This window comes from Giraffa tippelskirchi, chromosome X, assembly GCF_054371585.1.
Source record: "Giraffa tippelskirchi isolate mGirTip1 chromosome X, T2T-mGirTip1v1.2.pri, whole genome shotgun sequence".
Taxonomy (NCBI): domain Eukaryota; kingdom Metazoa; phylum Chordata; class Mammalia; order Artiodactyla; family Giraffidae; genus Giraffa; species Giraffa tippelskirchi.
Genome location: NC_137289.1, coordinates 84065757 through 84090986, shown reverse-complemented (window position 1 = coordinate 84090986; position 25230 = coordinate 84065757). Strand labels below are relative to the sequence as shown.

Below are 25230 nucleotides of genomic sequence, written 5' to 3'. Positions count from 1 at the left end.
GTGAAGAGAAACTAAAGAGCCTCTTGATGAGGGTAAAAAAAGAGATTGAAAAAGCTTGCTTGAAACACAACATTCAAAAAACTAAGATCATGGCATCCTGTCTCATCACTTCATGGCAAATAGAAGGGGGAAAAAGTGGAAGCGGTGGCAGATTTTATTTTTCTTGGGCTCCAGAATCAGTGTAGACAGTGACTACAGGCATGAAATTAAAAGACACTTGCTCCTTGGAACGAAAGCTATGACAAACCTAGACAGTGTATTAAAAAGGCAGAGACACTTTGCTGGTAAGGGTCCGTATAGTCAAAGCTATGGTTTTTCCAGTAATCATGTACGGATGTGACAGTTGGACAATAAAGAAGGGTGAATGCCAAAGAACTGATGCTTTCAAATTGTGCTTCAGAGTCCCTTGGACTGCAAGAAGATTAAACCAGTCAACCCTAAAGGATATGAACCCTGAATATTCATTGGAAGGTCTGTTGCTGAAGCTGAAGCTCTAATACTTTGGCCACCTGATGCAAACTGTCAGCTCACTGGCAAAGACCCTGATGCTTGGAAAGACTAAAGGCAATGGAGAAGAGGGCAACAGAGGATGAGATGGTTAGATAGCATCACCAACTCAACAGACATGAATTTGAGCAAACTCTGAGAGATAGTGGAGGACTGAGGATCCTGACGTGCTATAGTCCATGAGGTCTTGAACTGTTGGACACGACTTAGCAAGTGAACAACAACAGGAACATACATTATCATTAATCATCTTAAATGTAAATGGATTAAATGTTCTAACAGAAAGACATAGACTGGCTGAATGCTCACACACACACACAAAAAAACTGTTTATACACTGTCTACAGAGACCCACTTCAGACATAGGGACATATACAGATGGAAAGAAAGGGTATAGAAGAAAGATCCTTTCATGCAAATGAAAATCAAAAGAAAGCTGGAGTAGCAATTCACATATCAGATAAAATAGACTTTAAAATGAAGACTATGACAAGAGACAAGGAAGGACACTACATAATGATCAAGGTACCACCAGAAGAAGAAATAGAACAAATTTAAATATTTATGGGCCCACAATAGAAGTATATCAATATATAAGGCAAATACTAACAGCCAAAAAAGAGGAAATCTACAGTAACACAATAATAGTGGAGGATATAAACACTCCACTTATACCAATGGATAGAATAGACAGAAAATTAAGGAAACACAAGTGTTAAATGACATATTAGAACAAGTAGACTTAACTGATATTTATAGGACATTCTATGCAAAAACAGCAAAATAAACTTTCTTCTCAACTTCACAAGAAATATTCTCCAGGATAGATCACATCTTAGGACACAAATCCAGACTCCATAAATTTAAAAAAAATTAAAATCATATTAAACATAGTTTCTGACTGCAACACTGTAAAATTAGAAATCAATTACAAGAAAAAAAAAACCTGTGAAAAAAATACAGACATATAGAGGCCAAACAGTATGATACTAAATAATCAAAAGGTCACTGAAGAAACCAAAGAAATAAAAAAAATACCTAGAAACAAAAGGTCATTTTTGATGATGCAAAATCTATGCAATACAGCCAAAACACTTTTAAGAGGTACATGTATAACAATACAATACTACCTCAAGAAACAAGAAAAATCTCAAATAAACTAACTTCACACCTAAAGCAACCTAGAGAAAGAAGAAGCAAAAAAAAAAAACAACCAAAATTAGAAGAAGAAATAAAAAAGACAAGAGCAGAAATAAATGAAATAGAAATAAAACAATAACAAAAGATCAGTGAAACTAAAAGTTAGTTCTTTGAGGAGATAAAAAAAATTTATAAATCTTTAGTCAGACTCATCAAGAAAAGGAAAAGAGAGGAGACATGAATCAATAAAATTAGAAATGAAAAAGAAGTTACAACAGACACCACAGAAATACAAAGGATCGTAAGAGACTACTACAAGCAGCTACATGTCAATAAAACAGACAACCTGGAAGAAATGGACAAATTCTTAGAAAAGTACAACCTTCCAAGACCCAACCAGGAAGAAATAAAAATTATGAACAGACCAATCACAAGCACTAAAATTGAAACCGTGATTAAAATCTTGCAACCAACACAAGTTCATGACCAGATGGCATCACTGGCGAATTCTATCAAATATTCAGAGAAGAGTTAACACCTACTCTTCTCAAACTCTTCCAAAAAATTGCAGGAGATGGAACACTCCCAAATTCATTCCATGAAGCCACCATCACTCTGATGCCAAAACCTGACACACATCACAAAAAAGATTACAGGACAGTATCACTGATGAACATAGATGCAAAAAGCCTCAACAAAATAACTAGCAAACCAAATCCAACAGCACATTAAAAGGACCATGCACCCTGATGAATTGGGGTTTATCTCAGGGATGCAAGGATTCTTCAATATATGCAAATCAATCAATGTGATACACTATATTAACAAATTAAAGAAAAACCATATGATCATCTCAATAGATGCAGAAAAAACTTCTGACAAAATTCAACCCCATTTACGGTAAAAAAAAAAAAAAAACACCCCAGAAAGTGGGCATAGAGGGACCTGACCTCAACACAATAAAAGCCATACATAACAAACTCACAGCAAACATCATTATCAATGGTGAAAAACTGAAAGCATTCCCTCTAAGATCAGAACAAGACAAGGGTGCCCACTCTCATCACTATTATTCAACATAGTTTTGGAAGTCCTAACCACAGCAATCAGAGAAGAGAAAGAAATAAAAGGAATCCAGAATGGGAAAGAAGTAGTAAAACTCTCACTGTTTGCAGATGACATGATTCTCTACAAACAAAATCCTAAATATCCCATCAGAAAATTACTAGAGCTAATCAATGAATTTAGCAAAGCTGAAGGATACAAAATTAATACATCCAAATACCTTGCATTCCTGTACACTAACAATGAATGTTTAGAAAGAGAAATTAAGGAAACAATCCCATTTACCACTGCAACAACAACAACAAAAATACCTAAAAATTAACCTTCCTAAGAAAGCAAAAACCTGTAAGCAGAAAAGTTAAGATACTGATGAAGGAAATCAAAGACAATACAAACAAATGGAGAGATATACCATGTTCTTGGATTGGAAGAATCAATATGGTGAAAATGACTATATTACCCTAAGCAATTTACAGATTCAATGCAATTTCTATCAAATTACCAATGGCATTTTTCACAGAATTAGAACAAAAAATGTTATAATTTGTATGGAAACACAAAAGACCCCAAATAGCCAAAGCAATCCTGAGAAAGAAAAATGGAACTGGAGGAATCAACTTTCCTGACTTCAGACTATATGACAAAGCCATAGGCATCAAAACAGTATGGTACTGACACAAACAGAAATATAGATTAATGGAACAGGATGGAAAGCCCAGAGATAAACTGACACACCTAGGTCACCTAATCTATGACAAAGGAGGCAAGAATATAAAATGGAGAAAAGACAGTCTCTTCAACAAGTGGTGCTGGGAAAACTCAACAGCTACATGTAAAAGAATGGAATTAGAACACTCCCTAACACCACACACAAAAATGAACTCAAAACGGATTAAAGATCTAAATGTAATGCCAGACACTATAAAACTCTTAGAGGAAAACATAGGCAAAAGATTCTCTGACATAAGTTGCAGCAAGATTTTTTTTGACCCACCTTCTAGAGTAATGAACATGAAAACAAAAATAAATAAATAGGACCTAATTAAACTTAAAAGCTTTTGTACAGCAAAGGAAACCACAAACAAGAATGAAAAGGCAACCCTCAAAATGAGAGAAAATACCTGCAAATGAAGCAACTGACAAAGGATTAACCTCCAAAATATACAAACAGGTCATGCAGCTCAATATCAAAAAAAGAAACAGCCCAATCAAAAAACGGGCCCAAGACCTATATAGACACTTCTCCAAAGAAGACATATGGATAGCCAACAAACACATGAAAAGATGCTCAACATCACTAAGTATCAGAGAAAAACAAATCGAAACTACAATGAATTACCATCTCATGCTGGTCTGAATGGCCACCATCAAACAAAAATTGGACAGTGTAGAGAAAAGGGAACCCTCTTATGCTGCTGATGGGAATGTACAGCCACTACGGAGAACCTTATGCAGAACACTATGGAGAATAGTATGGACAGAACTACCGTATGATCCAGTAATCCCACTATTGGCCATATACCAGAGAAAATCATAATTCAAAAAGATACATGCATCCCAATGTTCACTGAAGCACTATTTACAATAGCCAGGACTTGGAAGCAATTTGAACATCCATCAACAGAGGAATGGGATAAAGAACATGTGGTACATATATACAATGGAATATCATTCAGTCATAAAAAGGAATGAAACTGTGTCATCTGCAGAGATGTGGATGGACCTAGACACTGTAATACAAAGTGAAGCACGTCAGAAAAAGAAAAATATCATAGATTAACGCGTGTTGTACATAGAAAGATGGTATAGATGATCTTATTTGCAATGGAGAACCAGGGACACAGACATAGAGAACAAATATACAGATATCAAGCGCAAACAGAGATGGGGGAGGGCATAAGTCAGATGAATCGGAAGACTGGGATTGACATATATACAGTACACTGCATAAAACAGATAGCTAATGAGAACCTACTGTATAGCACAGGGAACTTTACTTGATGCTCTGTAATGATCTAAATGGGAAGGAAATCCAAAAAAGAAGGGATATATGTATATGTATGGCTGATTTACATTGCTGTACAGCAGAAACTAACACAGCAGTGTACAGCAAATATACTTCAATTTTTCAAACTTAAAAAATACTTTGAGACAAAAGTGAAAACACAACATACTAAAACTTATGGGCTGCAGTGAACATAGTTCTAAGGCAAGTTTACAGTAATACACAGTGGGGAAAAAGAAACAACTGAAATAATCAACCTAACTGTACACTTCAAGGAACTAAAAAAAATCAGAAACTAAGACCAAACTTAGCAGAAAGAAGGAAACAATACAAATTAGAGCAAAAATGAATAGAGAAGAAGAGAACAAAAGGAAAGATTAACAAAACTAAAACTTGATTCTTTGAAGACAAAACAAAATTGATGAACCTTTAGCTAAACTAGCCAAGAAAAAGAGACTCCAAATAAACAAAACCAGAAATGAAAGGAGATGTTATCACCGATATCACAAAAGTATAAAAGATCATAAGAGTTATACACCAACCAATCCAATTGGACAACCTAGAAAAATGGATAAACTCCTAGAAACATTAAATCTACCAAGACTGATCAGGAAGAAACAAAAAATAGAGCATAGTGACTATAGGTAATAATATTGTATTTTATAATATTAACTTAAACAACAAGGGTCTGAACTGTGAGGGTACACTTACACAATCTGTGGTTGGTTGAATCCACAGATGACAAACCATGGATATGGAGGAACTGCCTATACAGAAACCCTACTCTGTTACATGCAGATTTTGAACTGTGCAGATGGTTGGGTCCTCCAGCCCCTACATTGTTCAAGGGTCAAGTGTATATTTGAAAGTTGCTAAGAGAGTAAATGTGAAAGTGTTTATCACAAGAAAAAAACACTAACTATGTGAGGTGATGGATGTTAACTAATTGTGCTAATCATTCCACAATATATACATATATCAAATAATTGTTTTATATCTTAAATTAATATTGTTATATGCCAATTATATCTCAATAAATCTGAAGAAGAAAAAATTGAAAACACGAACTCAAACAAGTATAATATATGTACATGCTTGTCTATAACAGCACGATTCACAATAGCCAACAGGTAGAAATGGCCCAAAGGTCCTCAACAGATGAATGGATTAAAAATTGTGGTATATGCATGTATATACAAAGAAATAATATCCAGCCATTAAAGGGATGAAATACTGACACATTCTACAACATAGAGGAACCTCTGAACTATTATGCTAAGTGAAAGAAGCCAGACACAGAAGGTCACATACTGTATGATCCGATTCATATGAAATATCTAGAACAGATAAATCAAGAGAAAGGATGCAGACTGATGGGGCCTGGGGGGTGGTAGGAATGGGGAAAAGTACTTAACAGATAAGGAGTTTTACTTTGGAGCGATGGAAATGCTTCCAAGTTAAAGGTGATGGCTGTACTACATTGTAAACATATTAAATGTCACTGAATTATTGAATTTAAAATGGTTATTTTCATATTATACAAATGTCACCTAGTAATTTTTTAAAAGTAATCAAATATAGAATTATATCAAGGGCATTTAATCAGAAGTAACAAATGAAAAGCTGGACACGCATTTCTGAAGATAGTTTATCAAATAAAATAATAATCACAATTAAATGGTTGTTCCAGTCTTACATGAAATTAATTAGCATTCCTACTTTTGTTATCAAAACCAGTAAATACATTTATTTGTGGATACTGGTAGTCCCTAGAACTTAGAACTGATTACTTTTTTAAAATACACAGTCATCTAGCATCTAGATCTTCATTTCTACATACCATTTTCCAATAAAAGGCACAAGATTCCTGGTAGAAATGGATGATTTCAACACCAGGTCAGGGAAAATATAAGATGAATTTGGACATTGCGTGGTGTCAGAAAGTAAGGAAGCAGTGAAAAACGATGGAGGTTGCTCCAAAGGACAAACGAGCCAATCTAAAGGAGCTTCTAGTGGCCCAGAGCTAGGACAACTAGAGCAACAAAATAAACATTGAGATTATTAAATTATAATCCATAGAATATATTTTATTAACATCTATGAGTTCACCCCGATATAAATAAGTGAATAACTAAATGAGGGAGAAGGGAACAGCTCTTCTTGACAAAAGAAGTCCCATTAACAACTGCAAAATGAGGAAACAAAAAAAACAATATATTTATTAGCTGAACATCACAGTAATAACTGTTGTAGGTATGCTAACAATAGCTGGTGAAAGTTTAAGGAGAAACATGGTATTTGCATATTCTCAAAGAATCTACCTCAAGGTGTTGTTTAATTACAAAGGAGAAAATAGTACTTCTCACTGGAGAAACCCAGTAGACATCACCTTAATCATGCAATGGAGGTTAACATCACCAGTAATAAGACATTTCAATACCATGTATCCTCTGATATTCTTGTTGTTGTTCAGTCGCTCAGTCGTGTTTGACTCATCGCAAACCCCATGGACTGCAGCACGCCAGGCTTCCCTGTCCTTCACCATCTCCCAGAGCTTGCTCAAACTCATGTCCATTGAGTCAGTGATACAATCCAATCATCTTGTCTTTTCGTCCCCTTCTCCTCCTGCCTTCAATCCTTCCCAGCATCGGGGTCTTTTCTAATCAGTAGGCTCTTCACATCAGGTGGCCAAAGTTCTGGAGATTTGGCTTCAGCATCAGTCCTTCTAATGAATATTGAGGGTTGATTTCCTTTAGGATTGACTGGTTTGATCTCCTTTCAGTCCAAGGGATTCTCAAAAGTCTTCTCAAACACCACGGTTCAAAAACATCAATTCTTCAGCCCTCAGCATTCTTTATGGTCCAACTCTCACATCCATACATAACTAGTGGAAAAACCATAGCTTTGACTAGACAGACATTTGTCAGCAAAGTAATGTCTTGGCTTTTTAATATGCTATCTAGGTAATTTGTCATGGCATTTCTTCCAAAGGAGCAAGTGTCTTTTAATTTCATGGCTGCAGTCACCATTTACAGTGATTTGAGAACCAAGAAAATAAAGTATGTCACTCTTTCCATTGTTTCCCCATCTATTTGCCATGAAGTGATGGGACTGGATGTCATGATCTTCGTTTTTTGAATGTTGAGTTTTAAGCCAGCTTTTTCTCTCTCCTCTTTCACCTTCATCAATAGGCTCTTTAGTTCCTCTTTGCTTTCTGCCATAAGGGTGATGTCACCTGCATATCTGAGGTCACTGATATTTCTCCCAGCAATCTTGATTCCAGCTTGTGTTTCATCCAGTCCAGTATTTCTCCTGATGTACTCTGCATATAAGTTGAATAAGCAGGGTGACAATATAAGCCTAAATGTACTCCTTTCCCAATTAGGAACCGTTCTGTTGTTCCATGTCCAGTTCTAACTGTTGCTTCTTGACCTGCATACAGGTTTCTCAGGAGGCAGGTAAGGTGGTCAGGTATTCCCATCTCTTTAAGAATTTTCCATAGTTTGTTATGATCCACACAGACAAAGGCTTTAGTGTAGTCAATGAAGCAGAAGTAGATGTTTTTTCTGGAATTCTCTTGCTTTTTCTATGATTCAACAGATGTTGGCAATTTGATCTCTGGTTCCTCTGCCTTTTCTAAATCCAGCTTGAACATCTGGGAGTTCTCAGTTCATGTACTATTGAAGCCTAGCTTGGAGAATTTTGAGCATTACTTTGCTAGCATGTGAAATGAATGCAATTGTGGGGTAGTTTGAACATTCTTTGGCATTGCCTTTCTTTGGGACTGGAATGAAAACTGACCTGATATGATGCAGTGAAAAGAATATAGCATAATGTTTTACTGCTTAAGACACTGTAATATGGCTTCTACCACCATAACACCATGAATACTAAATGAGCTACTAATTGCTAAATTCAGGAACATTTTGCTAATTCATCTTACATACCCGCTCTGTCATATAATACTATTGACCATTCCCTCCTTTGTGTTTTTTTTTTAGACTTTCTTTCATGTGGACCATTTTTAAAGTCTTTATTTAATTTGTTACAATACTGCTTCTGTTGATTATGTTCTGGTTTTTTGGCCGCTAGGCATGTGGTTTCTTAGCTCCCCAACCAGGGATCCAACATACAACCCTCTGCAGTGGAAAGCAAATTCTTAACCACTGGACTGCCAGGGAAGTTTCCCCTCCTTTCTATTGATAAAACCCCTCATTTCTTGGCTTATAGCATACCAATCTATCCCTATTCCTTTAACGTCTCTGGCCACTGCATATTCTCCCTGTTGGACTATTCTTTCATTTAAATTTTCGCAGTCTCATGAATGTCTCCCTTAGCCCTCTATTTCTTTCTCCTTCTACATAATCTGCAGAAGTTATTCACAGCCATTATAAAAAAAAATACCTCCATGATGATTCTCAAACTTTACTGCAAGTCTAAATCTCTTTCTTGAGTACCTACCCCATATATACAACTTGTTTGTTAGGCATTTTCATCATGATGTCTCATAGACAGCTTCAACTCCACATACCCCAAGCTGAAATCACCATTTTCTCCAACTTCTCAAATTTGGTCCTCCACATCTTAGTTAATAACATCACTATCCATCTCACTGCCTAAGCCAGATACCCAGGAAGTTTACTCTTTATTTTTTTTGTTACTATCTATATAGAATCACACAGTAACTCCTGCCAATTTTACCTCCTAAATAACTCTATAAACACTATCATAATCTCCCTTGAGATTCTCATCCCTTCTCTCCAATATTACCATTAAATTCTCTGAAGTTCCATCAAGTCAAGTGTCTCCCTACCTTCAATCTTGTCCGTTTTCAATCCACACTCCAAACAACAGCTTTTACAAAGAAAACATGTTGTTTAATATCTTTTGCCTTAAAATATCCTCTTCTTCATCAACCAGACCAGTATCTATCTACACAGCCTTCAATACTCATTCATAATTCTTTATTTAGAAAGTTTTCCCTGACTTCTCTAGATTGAGAGTGGTTCCCGTCAAAAACCCTACACATACCTCTAATAAAGCACTTAACGTGCTTTATTTTGAACAGCTGGTTACCTGTTTTCTCCTCTAAACTGTGATTTCCTGAGGGCAAAGGCTATGCCTTGTTCATAGTTGTAGCTCCAGTACCTAGAACAATGTCTGACAAATGGCACATAACCAATAAATGTTTGTTAAGACTAGCTGAAGATGGTCTAATGTTCTTTTTGTAAATGTAAAGCTGTAATAGGCAGTAGCAAACTCTAGAAGCATTAGTATAGTATGATTTTGCTACTTTTGCATGTATGACAATATTCTAAGTTAGTAATACTAACATAAGAATTCATTTAAAAGATAGTTTTCAGTTCAGTTCAGTTCAGCCGCTCAGTCGTGTCCGACTCTTTGCGACCCCATGAATTGCAGCATGCCAGGCCTCCCTGTCCATCACCAACTCCCGGAGTCTACCCAAACCCATGTCCATCGAGTCGGTGATGCCATCCAACCATCTCATCCTCTGTCGTCCCCTTCTCCTCCTGCCCCCAATCCTACCCAGCATTAGGGTCTTTTCCAGTGAGTCAACCCTTCGCATGAGGTGGCCAAAGTATTGGAGTTTCAGCTTCAACATCAGACTTTCCAATGAACACCCAGGATTGATCTCTTTTAGGATGGATTGATTGGATCTCCTTGCAGTCCAAGGGACTCTCAAGAGTCTTCTCCAACACCACAGTTCAAAAGCATCAATTCTGCAGCGCTCAGCTTTCTTCACTGTCCAACTCTCACATCTATACAGGACCACTGGAAAAAACATAGCCTTGACTAGATGGGCTTTTGTTGGCAAAGTAATGTCTCTGCTTTTAAATATGCTATCTAGGTTGGCCATAACCTTCCTTCCAAGGAGTAAGCGTCTTTTAATTTCATGGCTGCAATCACCATCAGCAGTGATTTTGGAGCCCAAAAAAATAAAGTCTGACACAGTTTCCACTGTTTCCCATCTATTTCCCATGAAGTGATGGGACCAGATGCCATGATCTTAGTTTTCTGAACGTTGAGCTTTAAGCCAACTTTTTCACTCTCCTCTTTCACGTTCATCAAGAGGCTCTTTAGTTCTTCTTCATTTTCTGCCATAAGGGTGGTGACATCTGCATATCTGAGGTTATTGATATTTCTCCCGGCAATCTTGATTCCAGCTTGTGTTTCTTCCAGCCCAGCATTTCTCATGATGTATTCTGCATATAAGTTAAATAAGCAGGGTGACAATATACAGCCTTGACGTACTCCTTTTCCTATTTGGAACCAGTCTGTTGTTCCATGTTCAGTTCTAACTGTCGCTTCCTGACCTGCATGCAGGTTTCTCAAGAGACAGGTCAGATGGTCTGGTATTCCCATCTCTTTCAGAATTTTCCACAGTTTATGGTGATTCACACAGTCAAAGGCTTTGGCAGAGTCAATAAAGCAGAAATAGATGTTTTTCTGGAACTCTCTTGCTTTTTCGATGATCCAGCAGATATTGGCAATTTGATCTCTGGATCCTCTGCCTTTTCTAAAACCAGCTTGAACATCTGGAAGTTCACGGTTCACGTATTGCTGAAGCCTGGCTTGCAGAATTTTGAGCATTACTTTATTAGCATGTGAGATGAGTGCAATTGTGCGGTAGTTTGAGCATTCTTTGGCATTGCCTTTCTTTGGGATTGGAACGAAAACTGACCTCTTCCAGTCCTGTGGCCACTGCTGAGTTTTCCAAATTTGCTGGCATATCGAGGGCAGCACTTTCACAGCATCACCTTTGAGGACTTGAAATAGCTCAACTGGAATTCCATCACCTCCACTAGCTTTGTTCGTAGTGATGCTTTCTAAGGCCCACTTGACTTTACATTCCAGGATGTCTGGCTCTAGGTGAGTGATTACACCATTGTGATTATCTGGGTCGTGAAGATCTTTTTTGTACAGTTCTTCTGTGTATTCTTGCCACCTCTTCTTAATATCTTCTGCTTCTGTTAGGTCCATACCATTTCTGTCCTTTATTGAGCCTATCTTTGCATGAAATGTTCCTTTGGTATCTCTAATTTTCTTGAAGAGATCTCTAGTCTTTCCCAATCTGTTGTTTTCCTCTATTTCTTTGCACTGATTGTTGAGGAAGGCTTTCTTATCTCTCCTTGCTATTCTTTGGAACTCTGCATTCAGATGGGAATACCTTTCCTTTTCTCCTTTGCTTTTCGCTTCTCTTCTCTTCCCAGCTATCTGTAAGGCCTCCTCAGGCAGCCATTTTGCTTTTTTGCATTGCGACGGCTCGGTGCAGAAGCGAGGCGGCTCCGACGGCTTGGCCCAGAAGCGTGGCTGAGAGGAACTAGGCCGGGCCAGAAGCTGGGAGCCAGGGGCAGCGGCCGAGAGGGGCTAGGCCGGGCCGGGGGCCGGGCCCGGGGGCCGGCGGTGGCGGCGAGAGGAATTACCCAAGCCCCAAGGTAAGAGAAACCCAAGTAAGACAGTAAGTGTTGCGAGAGGGCATCAGAGGGCAGACACACTGAAACTAGAATTACAGAAAACTAGCTAATCTGACCACACGGACCACAGCCTTTTCTATCTCAATGAAACTAAGCCATGCTGTGTGGGGCCACCCAAGACGGATGGGTCATGGTGGAGAGGTCTGACAGAATGTGGTCCACTGGAGAAGGGCATGGCAAACCACTTCAGTATTCTTGCCTTGAGAACCCCATGAACAGTATGAAAAGGCAAAAACATAGGACACTGAAAGATGAACTCCTCAGGTCAGTAGGTGCCCAATATACTAATGGAGATCAGTGGAGAAATAACTCCAGAAAGAATGATGGGATGGAGCCAAAGCAAAAACGATACCCAACTGTGGATGTGACTGGTGATAGAGGCACAGTCCGATGCTGTAAAGAGCAATATTGCATAGGAACCTGGAATGTTAGGTCCATGAATCAAGGCAAATTGGAAGTGGTCAAACAGGAGATGGCAAGAGTGAATGACGACATTCTAGGAATCAGCGAACTAAGATGGACTGGAATGGGTGAATTTAACTCAGATGACCATTATATCTACTACTGTGGGCAAGAATCCCTTAGAAGAAATGGAGTAGCCATCATGGTCAACAAAAGAGTCCAAAATGCAGTACTTGGATGCAATCTCAAAAACGATAGAATGATCTCTGTTCGTTTCCAAGGCAAACCATTCAATATCACGGTAATCCAAGTCTATGCCCTGACCAGTAACACCGAAGAAGCTGAAGTTGAACGATTCTATGAAGACCTACAAGACCTTCTAGAACTAACACCCAAAAAAGATGTCCTTTTCATTATAGGGGACTGGAATGCAAAAGTAGGAAGTCAAGAAACACCTGGCGTAACAGGCAAGTTTGGCCTTGGAGTACAGAATGAAGCAGGGCAAAGGCTAATAGAGTTTTGCCACAAGAACGCACTGGTAATAGCAAACACCCTATTCCAACAACACAAGAGAAGACTCTACACGTGGACATCACCAGATGGTCAACACTGAAATCAGATTGATTATATTCTTTGCAGCCAAAGATGGAGAAGCTCTATACAGTCAGCAAAAACAAGACCGGGAGCAGACTGTGGCTCGGATCATGAACTGCTTATTGCCAAATTCAGACTTAAATTGAAGAAAGTAGGGAAAACCACTAGACCATTCAGGTATGACCTAGATCAAATCCCTTATGAGTATAAGTGGAAGTGACAAATACATTTAAGGGACTAGACCTGATAGACAGAGTGCCTGATGAACTATGGACAGAGGTTCATGACATTGTACAGGAGACAGGGATCAAGAAAATCCCCATGGAAAAGAAATGCAAAATAAGATAGTTTTACAGAAGGCTTATTTAAATAGATTTACTCAAGCTATTCATTAAAGCAATACATTATAGTTACACAAAAGGTCTTAAATAAGAAGTAAAATTTATCAGTTTAGGTTGTGGAGAATAGAGCTAGCAAGCTGAAGGGGAAAGAGATGAGTGAAAGGACTTGGGTTGTAGTGTCACTAATTAGCTGGACTGCTTAAGAAGCATTCAAAACAGACAATGATAGTAGCCTAACCACACGAGCTGTATAGGCAGTCCTCACAAAATCCATTACCAAAAATCATGTTTTATTACAGAACCATAAGCCAAAATTGCAACAGCAAAATTTAAAGCACTTTACAATTCACAAACTGCTTTCATACCTATAGTTTCACTTGATTCTCCCCAGAATAGTGGGTGATAGGTAAGTTTTATTCACGTGTCCATTATATAGCCTAAAAACATTGAGACTAAGGTAAAGTAGCTAAGACAAAAAATACTCTCATGCTTCAAAATCTTTCATAATCCTTCAAAACCTTTCAAAACCGTTTCATGATATTAGACTGCTTGGTGACAAATCCTAACAACTCTTCCTCATGAGAGGCAGTGCAGGCCCTTATCACTTCTCTTCTATATTACTTCAATATCCTCCTTACTGATGTCCCTATCTCCAATCCCTGTCTATTTCCAATCTATCCTTCAAACTGCAGGCAGAATCATATTCCTAAAACAAATTTGATAATATCACCCCTACTTCAAATTATTTTCTAGGCCAGCCATGTCCAGCAGAACTTTCTGTGATTATGAAAATGTTCTGTATCTATGTGGTCAAATAGCCACCCAGACATGTCTTGTGTGACTAAGCTACTAAGTTTTAAATTTTATTTAATTTTAATTGAAATTTAAATAGCCACATGTGACTAATGTCTACTGTATTGAAAGTACAGCTCTAAGCAAATAGGAAGCCCTTTTTTTTCTGATCCTGGTAAAGACAGATGAATAAATAAATAGGTTATACCAAAGTGTTAGAGAATAGCTGCTTTTTTCTTTTTTCTTCTTTTTTTCTTTTCTATGTTTTCTAATCTTTCAGTAGCTGGTATGTACTATTTTGGTAAATACAAGAACCTCATTTTGAAAAAAGAAGCATGAGTATAGATCTTTATTGAAGTGAAGTGAAGTGAAGTGAAGTCGCTCAGTCGTGTCCAACTCTTTGCGACCCCATGGACTGTAGCCTACCATGCTCCTCTGGCCATGGGATTTTCCAGGCAAGAGTACCGGAGTGGGTTGCTATTTCCTTCTCCAGAGGATCTTCCCAACCCAGAGATCGAACCCGAGTCTCCCACATTATAGATACATGCTTTACCATCTGAGCTACCAGGGAAGTTATAGATCTTTATTAGGCAGCATCAAATATGCAGAATACCTATGTTACACAAATTGAAGAAACTGCTGAAATGAAGAGGAAATACTGGGAAATAATATTCAATAAACCCCCAATTGCCTAGTAAAGTGATAACCAAAACTGGCTAAATCTAAAAGCTGCAGAATATTTCCAGGAAAGCTTCTTAAACGTGTTAGACTGTTTTACATGTTAAAAATTAATCATTAAGTCATATGCAAGAATGCTAAAATGCATTACCAGTAGACAAAATAGAGTTCATATGAAGATATTAATACAACCAATTCAAAAAGATCAGAGCACCAAATGAAAAATTTAAATATGAAAATTTTGTCGTTATAAAAACAAGTTTACTAAATGCCAAACTAGAATAACAAGTGAAAGTTCCTTTTTATTGTCCTTTGGCCTCCCAATCCATCTCCTCTCCAGAAGCATGTTTGCAGTATACTATTCCAGCTTTTATGTATTTACATACACACATACTATCATGGATTGAATTGTGTCTCCTCCAAATTCCTGTTTAAGTCCTAACTCCCAGTGTCTCAAATGTGACTGTATATGAGATAGGACCTTTAAAGAGGTTAATTAAGATTAAACAAGGTCATTAGGGTGGACCCTAATATATGACTGGTATACTTATGAGAAGAGATTAAGACACAGACATGCACAGAGAAAATACCTTGTGAGGACACAGAAGACAGCCATCTAACAAGCCAAGGAGAAATGTCTCAGAAGAAATCAACCCCACCAACACCTTATCTCAGACTTCTAGCCTCCAGAACTGTGAGAAAATAAATTTCTATTGTTTAAGCCACCTAGTCTATGGTACTTTTGAGGCAGGAGGCACATGGATCTCCCTAGGGTAAAGCAACTGGAGATTCATTCCCTATGGATAAAAACTCCAAGACAAGAATAGCAGGACAATTAAGGGAGAAGGCTGGGCCCTGCCCAGACCACATATTTCTCGTTCTCAAAGTCAGGAGACCTCTCCAACTACACATGCACAGAAAAGTTCCTTGGAGGCCAAAGGGGAGTTATGTCAAGGGATGGTCCCTACCCATATGCCTTTTTGGTAAAATCCCTCTTGGCTAAGAGATGTTTGCCACACATGGGAGGATCCTGAGATATACCACATATGGACTGTGAACCAGGCAAATCAAAATGACTGGCCAAAGGAAACCTGGAAAAAATACCCCATAAAAGTAATTCAAACTGCCATCAGGGCACGACTCAAGGACTCCCCCTCTGAGTCTGCCCATGTGCCTATCCACGCAGACTGTACTCTTTTTTCTCTTAATAAATACTTAACTTGCTTCACTGCTTTCCATCTTTGTGGGAATTATTTTCTGCAAAGCCGAAGATCCAGGGCCCTTGTCACTGACCACCAGTCTTGTGGCTAGGATCTGGTGCTTTCACTGCCTTGACCCAGCCCAATCTCTGGCTAGTAACCCAGCCCCGCTCCAAGCCATAGCAGGCTGAGGCCACCCAAGATGACTTTGTTACAGCAGCCTTAGCAAACAAATATGTACAGACAGCTGTTATGCCACCACAGTAAAGTATGGTTGAAGAAAGAGTTCACATTTGGTAGATATCTGTATACTTAAAAATATGGATATATTACAACAAGTTACTCAAGATCAGTTAAAAATAACTTGATAAGTAAACCAAAATAGAAGCTTCAACTTCTCTTTTCTAGCATGCTTTGAAAAGCATGATAAGTTAATAAAAAAAAAGCCTACACTCTTAGGATATAATTTCTCCACTCTAACGTCTCTTTCACCCCTGGATGTGGTAAAGAAAACTTAGAGAACTAATAAACTAATAAATAGCCTGCAGTTAAAATTGCTACAAGCAGTAAAATTTTATATATCTTATCCCTCAAAGAATTCCATCTTGTAAGTCATTTTTTAAGCAAAAGATGCCTACTAATAAAGTAACTCAAAAATTTAAAAAGCATATACGCTTTGGTTATCAAGCAAACACTAACATTCAGTGACACTACCGTACCACAGTACCACCTAGTGACAGAAATGCAATGGGCAAACTTAATAGATTACCCTCAAGTTTAATAATTTCACAATCTGATTATGATTTTGCTGAAATATACACTTTACATAGAAATGAGCCTTCTATTCCAATGTATAGTACTAAAGCAAACATTATTTACTCCATGTTAGACTTTGTTTTGATTTGGTTATAGGGTTTAACCACTCATTTCATTAGTATTCTCTGAGTGCTTGCTACATGTGAGACACTATGCCCTGTTCTGCGGAAGATAAAGTGATTGGAATGTACCTTTTAGGTGCATAAAATCTTACCTTCTCCACAAGACACACGTAACTGTATTAGTAGAAAAAGGTGTTATAGGAATTCAGAGAAGGAAGAAATCAATGTCTTACAAGCTTATAAGGAACAGTTCTATTGGCATAAATTGGTCCTTGAGCTAAAATGTGAACAAAGAAAGGAGTTAGAGAGAGGACATTTCAGACAGAGGGTATGATATAAATGAAGGAACAAAAACAAAAAAGCACAAGGTTCAAGGTACAGTGAACAATCCAGGGTGGTTGGAGGGGCAAGGTATTTATAGGGAAATAGTTAATAATATGGCTAGCAAGCTAGTTAGGTGAAAATTGCTTAGGGCCTGGAACAGCAGGCTAAAGTGTAGAGTCCACTGAAGTCCACAAGCAGGGAAGTGATACCTAACAGAGTCATGTTTCAGAAAGAATAAGCCGGATGTTTTTTGTGTGAGATGGGATGCCTAAAGGTAGTGAGAAAAGTCATGCATAAATTTACACAGACCTAAAACTAGGGCAGGAGTTGAGAGACTGAAAAGGACAGAATAGGCCATTGCTACTACAATGAAGTATTCACCTACCTCACAGGGCTACTGTGAAGATCAAAGGATATAATAAAATATTTGAAAAGTTTATTTACTCACTAGTGACAAACCACAATGGTGTGGAGAGCAGAAAAGAAGACTTTAGGGAGATTTTAGAAAAAGAAGGAGAAAACAAAATGATTAAAAGACCTAATTTTGGTAAAGACTGAGTACTAAGGAAAATAATGCCTATAAGTAAAAAGAAACAAGATTTAAAATTATCTCAGCAATATAAAAATTATGTACATATAAGAAATGGAATTCAAGGGGAAAATGGAACATAAGAAGTGAGACTGTGGGTATTTTTCTCATGTTTCTATTAGATGTGATTTTATATAGTTAAAAAGAGAAATGTATAAATAAAATAAAAAAGGAAAATTATAAGAATCACATACAGAACAGGCAACTTTGCCTCTATTATATAGTCTATTTTATAACACGGCAAGAACACACTCCACACTCCTTTGAAAAACCAACAACTTTAAGATCACAACACTGAATATCAATGTATTACTGTATCTTCCATTTAATAAAAACAGGTTTTTATGCATCTGTGCATTTTTCTAGAGGGGAAGTTCATAGCCTTTATTAGATTCTCAAAGGACCTATTGTTCTAAATGAAAGTTTAGAACCACTATTATGAACTTTTATCCCCCCCTACTATTAATTACCAATTCAAATCAGTATGTCAATGGTTTAAAGAATGCTATTTATTCAACTATTTCTGAATGAGGGGTCCTCTGAATTCCTCTTCTCAATCCCCAGTGCCACTTCTGCAAGTGGCAGAAGACCTTTAGACCTAGAAAGGTTTTAAGATCTTTTTATTTCCACTCCTATCATTTACAGCCCATGTTTAAGCTTCATCTTTATTTTATAAAAATTTTTATAGTAATGCTGCTGTTCTCCACCACTTCCTGAGAACCTTTTCTACCTTCCCAGATGATTTTAGAACCTAGCTTACTTTTCCTCCACTCTAATTCCATCTCCCCAACACTGGAAAATACTACACTCAGCATCAATCTCAGTTCTCCTACTCCTACACTTAGATCAATTAGTAGTATCAGAAGAGATAGAATACAGTTTTACCCCGTTAAAAATTCATGTGAACTTAAATGTAGCCTATGTGGTTCCTAGAAAACTACCAGTAATAAACTAGGCTCACAAAGTAGAGGTAGTATATATTCAAAGGGATCAGTCAGTCAGTTCAGTCACTCATCAGCTCCTTGTAAACAGCAGAAAACCTTTTGTAAAATGAGTGTTTGATTGCATTAAACTCCCTCTTCACCAATATTTTACATATTGACCTTCCTCCATTGCCTCTTTGGAGCAGTCTCTCAGAGCTATCTGAGGTGCTGTCTCCCAAGCTGTTGTCCTCATTTGTGCATCTTTTTAGTTCAGTTATGGCTACTGATAAAGGGACCCAGAGCGGACTTTTCTCTTTCACCTGAACTCCATGAGGAATCAGAGCTTTGGTACCAGCAGCAGCTTCTTGCACCCATCTGATGCCCCAGGGAGTGCAGACGAATTTGGGTAAGACTTGCCTGGTTCTCAGATCTCCCATACTGGTTGAGATCCTTAATTTTACTTGGTGGTGGAGCAGGTTACCTGTCCCCTCCCAGGCAAAAGATACTTGCAGGGGAAGGGCAGTTGAAATATACCAGGGCATACCTACTCAAGGTGGTCTCCATGCAAAGTGGGGCTCAGTTGAAATATACTGAGAAATACCCACGTAGCTGAAAGATACTTGGTGGGGAGGGTCTGGATGAAAGACACTGGGTGGGGGGTGGATGCTGGTTGAAAGATACTAGGGAATATCCACCCAGTGGAAAGGTACTGAGGTGGAGGCACTGGCTGAAAGATACCAAGGTTGCTCAGTTGGAGGAGACTGAATGGTCTGTGCTGAGTAGTTCGCATACCAGGTAAGAGGCTGATGTAATGCTTTTCCACAATTTGGCTGCGTTAATAGAATTTGTCAGGATAAAAGTGAAGAGTGAATTTTATCCACGACAAATTCAACTTAAAATGGGAAATAGATCCTCTCAAGTACAGAAACAAGGGGCATCAGAAAGCAGTTTCTAACACTCCAGCCAGGGTTAGTGAAGTGAAAGTTGCTCAGTCGTGTCCGACTCTTTGCAACCCCACAGACTTAGAACTTGGTTCTAAGTCCATGGAATTCTCCAAGCCAGAATACTGGAGTGGGTAGCCTTTCCCTTCTCCAGGGGATCTTCCTAACCGGGGAATCAAAACAGGGTCTCTGCACTGACGGCAGATTCTTTACCAACTGAGCTATCAGGGAATCCCAGCATTATGTACATATAGAACTTATACTTCCAAGTACCTACTTAAAAACAAGACCGGGATCAGACTGTGGCTCAGATCATGAACTCCTTATTGCCAAATTCAGACTTAAATTGAAGAGAGAAGGGGAAACCACTAGACCATTCAGGTATGACCTAAATCAAATCCCTTATGATTACACAGTGGAAGTGACAAATAGATTTAAGGGACTAGATCTAATAGACAGAGTGCCTGATGAACTATGGACAGAGGTTCGTGACATTGTACAGGAGACAGGGATCAAGACCATCCCCATGGAAAAGAAATGCAAAAAAGCAAAACGGCTGTCTGAGGAGGCCTTACAAAGAGCTGGGAAAAGAATAGAAGCGAAAAGCAAAGGAGTAAAGGAAAGATATTCCCATCTGAATGCAGAGTTCCAAAGAATAGCAAGGAGAGATAAGAAAGCCTTCCTCAGTGATCAAGGCAAAGAAATAGAGGAAAACAACAGAATGGGAAAGACTAGAGATCTCTTCAAGAAAATTAGAGATACCAAGGGAACATTTCATGCAAAGATAGGCTCAATAAAGGACAGAAATGGTATGGACCTAACAGAAGCAGAAGACATTAAGAAGAGGTGGCAAGAATACACAGAAGAACTGTACAAAAAAGATCTTCACGACCCAGATAATCACGATGGTGTGATCACTCACCTAGAGCCAGACATCCTGGAATGTGAAGTCAAGTGGGCCTTAGGAAGCATCACTACGAACAAAGCTAGTGGAGGTGATGGAATTCCAGTTGAGCTATTTCAAATCCTGAAAGATGATGCTGTGAAAGTGCTGCATTCAATATGCCAGCAAATCTGGAAAACTCAGCAGTGGCCACAGGACTGGAAAAGGTCACTTTGCATTCCAATCCCAAAGAAAGGCAATGCCAAAGAATGCTCAAACTACTGCACAATGGCACTCATCTCACACACTAGTAAAGTAATGCTCAAAATTCTGCAAGCCAGGCTTCAGCAATACGTGAACCGTGAACTTCCAGATGTTCAAGCTGGTTTTAGAAAAGGCAGAGGAACCAGAGATTAAATTGCCAACATCCGCTGGATCATCGAAAAAGCAAGAGAGTTCCAGAAAAACATCTATTTCTGCTTTATTGACTCTGCCAAAGCCTTTGACTGTGTGGATCACCATAAACTGGAAAATTCTCAAAGAGATGGGAATACCAGACCATCTGACCTGTCTCTTGAGAAACCTGTATGCAGGTCAGGAAGCAACAGTTAGAACTGGACATGGAACAGACTGGCTCCAAATAGGAAAAGGAGTACATCAAGGCTGTATATTGTCACCCTGCTTATTTAACTTATATGCAGTTTACATCATGAGAAACACTGGGCTGGAAGAAACACAAGCTGGAATCAAGATTGCCAGGAGAAATATCAATAACCTCAGATATGCAGATGACACCACCCTTTTGGCAGAAAGTGAAGAAGAACTAAAGAGCTTCTTGATCAAAGTGAGAGAGGAGAGTGAAAAAGTTGGCTTAAAGCTCAACGTTCAGAAAACTAAGATCATGGCATCTGGTCCCATCACTTCATGGGAAATAGATGGGGAAACAGTGGAAACAGGGTCAGACTTTGTTTTTTTGGGCTCCAAAATCACTGCTGATGGTGATTGCAGCCATGAAATTAAAAGACGCTTACTCCTTGGAAGGAAGGTTATGACCAACCTGGACAGCATATTTAAAAGCAGAGACATTACTTTGCCAACAAATGTCCATCTAGTCAAGGCTATGGTTTTTCTGGTTGTCATGTATGGATGTGAGAGTTGGACGGTGAAGAAAGCTGAGCGCCAAAGAATTGATGCTTTTGAACTGTGGTGTTGGAGAAGACTCTTGAGAGTCCCTTGGACTGCAAGGAAATCCAACCAGTCCTTCCTAAAGGAGATCAGTCCTGGGTGTTCATTGGAAGGACTGATGTTGAAGCTGAAACTCCAATCCTTTGGCCACCTCATGCGAAAAGTTGACTCATTGGAAAAGACCCTGATGCTGGGAGGGATTGGGGGCAGGAGGAGAAGGGGACGACAGAGGATGAGATGGTTGGATGGCATCACCGACTCGATGGACATGGGTTTGGGTAAACTCCGGGAGTTGGTGATGGACAGAGGTCTGGTGTGCTGCGATTCATGGGGTCACAAAGAGTCGAACATGACTGAGCGACTGAACTGAACTGAACTGTCCATCGATGGATGAATGGACAAAGCTATGAGATCACGCATGCATGCATGCTAAGTCACTTCAGTCATGTCAGAAGCTTTGCGACCCTATGAACTGTAGCCTGCCAGGTTCCTCTGTCCATGGGATTCTCCAGGCAAGAACACTGGAGTGGGTTGCCATGCACTCCTCTAGGGGATCGTCCCCACCCAAGGATCAAACCCACATCTCCTAAGTCTTCTGCAGTGGCAGGTGGGTTCTTTACCACTAGCATCACCTACTAAGCCCCAGGAATGACACACATACACTCATAAAACAATACTTCCCTAAATACGTATAAAGTATTGATATTTTCTTTCCTATTCCACTAAATTTCATTTAAAAACAGTGCTGATCCAACCCACTAATATTATTTCATAACACAGCACTAAGGTTCCTTTCAGCTCTAAAATACACTGTACATACTAATGATTTGTTCTAAAATTATGCACTGTTTATTTTGTAATCTTAACCACAAATAACTAATTAATCTGAAAATTTGCCTCAGGTTCTGTCAGGGTCCACTTTAAAAGTCTTATAATCATTCATCTACCTGTTAAACCCACATTTTCAAAACAGAGGCAAGAGTTGCATGTCTTTAAGAAGTAGAAAACAAAGGTAACATCTTTTCCTTGCTTTTTACACTTCAGAAATGGTAACCAAAGGAAATGGCAGGATATAGAGGAGAGAGTGGGGGAAACTGCGGGCATAGTGTTCATGTAAAGAGAAAGCTAATTTTTTAATTGCCATTACTTCCTCTGAAACTGTTAATGACTTCTCCTTCCCCCTCATTCTTGGAGCTTGAAAGTCCTACAAATTTTATCTTAACTTCATCTGGCTTATTAGAGGACTAGAGAACAAGACTGGTTCCCAAGAGACCACATGTTACAAATTTCAACTACAAAATGCTTTAAAAAAACTAATAAAAGGATCTGATTTGCTTCTCTAGCCCAATCTGCCATCTCCTATCATGAACTCCTCACTAGTCTAAACTATAAGCAGTTCTACAAAAGGTTCATGCTCTCTCTTACCTGTGGGCCTTTGCACATGCTATTCCCTCTTTAACTAACTTCTAATTTTTCAGATCTTGGCTTAGATATCAGTTACTCAAGGCAATTTTCTCCACCTCAAGATTAGTTTTGATGCCTCTCATGTATATTCTTCCAGTACTTCGTACCTTCCCTATCATTGCACTACTGTATTATAATTGCTTTAAATATTTATTGACAAAGAATCAAAACTTAAGAGGTTATCATATAAAGCTGACAACATTTTAATGATTCAGATGAACAAGGGGTGCCAATTAAGCTTTTTGTCAATTATAGGCAACAAAAAGATATATTGAAGTACAACCATTATACAAATAACAATTTAAAAAAACTATTCTAAAATGAGAGATAATAATGAATACAAATATTAAGATGCACTGTAGCCACAGCTACATTCATTAGTTAAAGATAAGATTATGGCTTCCAAAATGACCTGTGAACACACAAGAACACTATTTTCAGATCAAAGGATAAAGGTGTTTATATATAAATTTAGGGCGGTTTGTTTTGGAGACAGAGATAATTACAGTTTGAACCTATCAAGGAGTACTGTCAGCAAGGGAGCTAACTGGAGCTAACTCAATTTGCCTCTTGTTTATACGCAGCTTGTAATCTTCCAGCGCCCTCCAAACTGCTACTTCCCACCGAGTAAAATCTCAACCATTGGCAAATTGGTCCCAAACTCTATTACTAACTTTGGAAAGCAGTCCAGTTTTCCTTGCATTTAGAAAAGGAAGCTGTCTGGGAATGGTGTCTGAGTGTGTTAGTCGCTCAGTCGTGTCCGACTCTTTGCGACCCCATGGATTGGGGCCCGCCAGGCTCCTCCGTTCGTGGGATTTTCCAGGCAGGAATACTGGAGTGAGTAGCCATTTCGCTTCTCCAGGTTATCTTTCCCACCCAGGAATTAAACCCTGGTCTCCCGCATTGCAGGCAGACTCTTTACCGTCTGAGGCACTAGGGAAGACTATGGTGGTGTCTACCCTGCCTCTTTAATTCAGAGGAAAAACTGGAAATTATGAGCGTCACCAGTGCTCCAGGTGCTTTCTGCCCGAAACCTTACGTCCCATTCCCACTTACTGTACCCTAAAGATTTTCTTCACCCTCTCCTCAAATTTCTAACCCTAATTTCCTTCACTAATGCTGCTCCAAGTTAGCCCTGACAACCTTTCTTCTTTGAACTGTCTCTGACTCAAAGATACAAGAGCAATCTTTTCCCTTTAGGTCCCCTTGTCCTTCACCCTACACATTTCAAGTGAAGGGCATCTCACCTGAGAGATTCCAGTAGTTCCCGAGCCGCGGAGCTGACGTGACCTCCACTGCGGACCTGGGCCCCGAAAAGAGACTAGAGGCCGAATCAGAATCACGGCGTGCCGGCGCTTTTCGAAAGCAGCCGCCGCAGCTGCCCAGCGCCAGGAATGGGTCGCGAGCAGCGCCATCTTGAGCGAGGAAAGAGAAACCGAACTAGAGGATTGTGGGACGCTGGCGGTCGAAACTCGCTACCTTAATCCTTCTCCTCCTCCCTCTCTCCCTCCCAGGCGAAGACCGGAAATAGTTTCTCGGTGAAGATTCAGCCACTTTAGCGCAACTGCTCCCCGCCCCCCGCCGCCACGGCTGGTTTTCAACTGTTTTTCTTACACAGCTGGGAATATCGGCATAACATTGTCTTTCTTAGCTTCGATTTGTCAGATAAAACACAGGATGCGCAGTTAAATTTGAGTTTCAGATAAACGGTGAATCATTTCTTAGTATAGTTATGTCCCAAAACCGTATTTGCTAAATCCAGCAACCCTATCTTGTCAGTCATCTCACTCTTCTGCCGACTCCAACTCGGTGCCAAGATCCCCT

General features: G+C 39.0%; 1 protein-coding gene across 3 annotated transcripts in view; it reads right to left on the bottom strand.

The window, feature by feature from the left end:
• The window catches only part of ABCB7 (ATP binding cassette subfamily B member 7), a 121921-nt gene extending 97090 nt beyond the window's left edge, over positions 1-24831 (bottom strand). For all 3 annotated transcript variants that reach the window (XM_081567898.1, XM_081567900.1, XM_081567899.1), the window contains exon 1: positions 24654-24831. In XM_081567898.1, the coding sequence (XP_081424024.1) occupies positions 24654-24821 (168 nt within the window). In that variant the 5' untranslated portion in view covers positions 24822-24831. The remainder of the gene's footprint in view (positions 1-24653) is intronic.
• Positions 24832-25230: the final 399 nt, after the last annotated feature.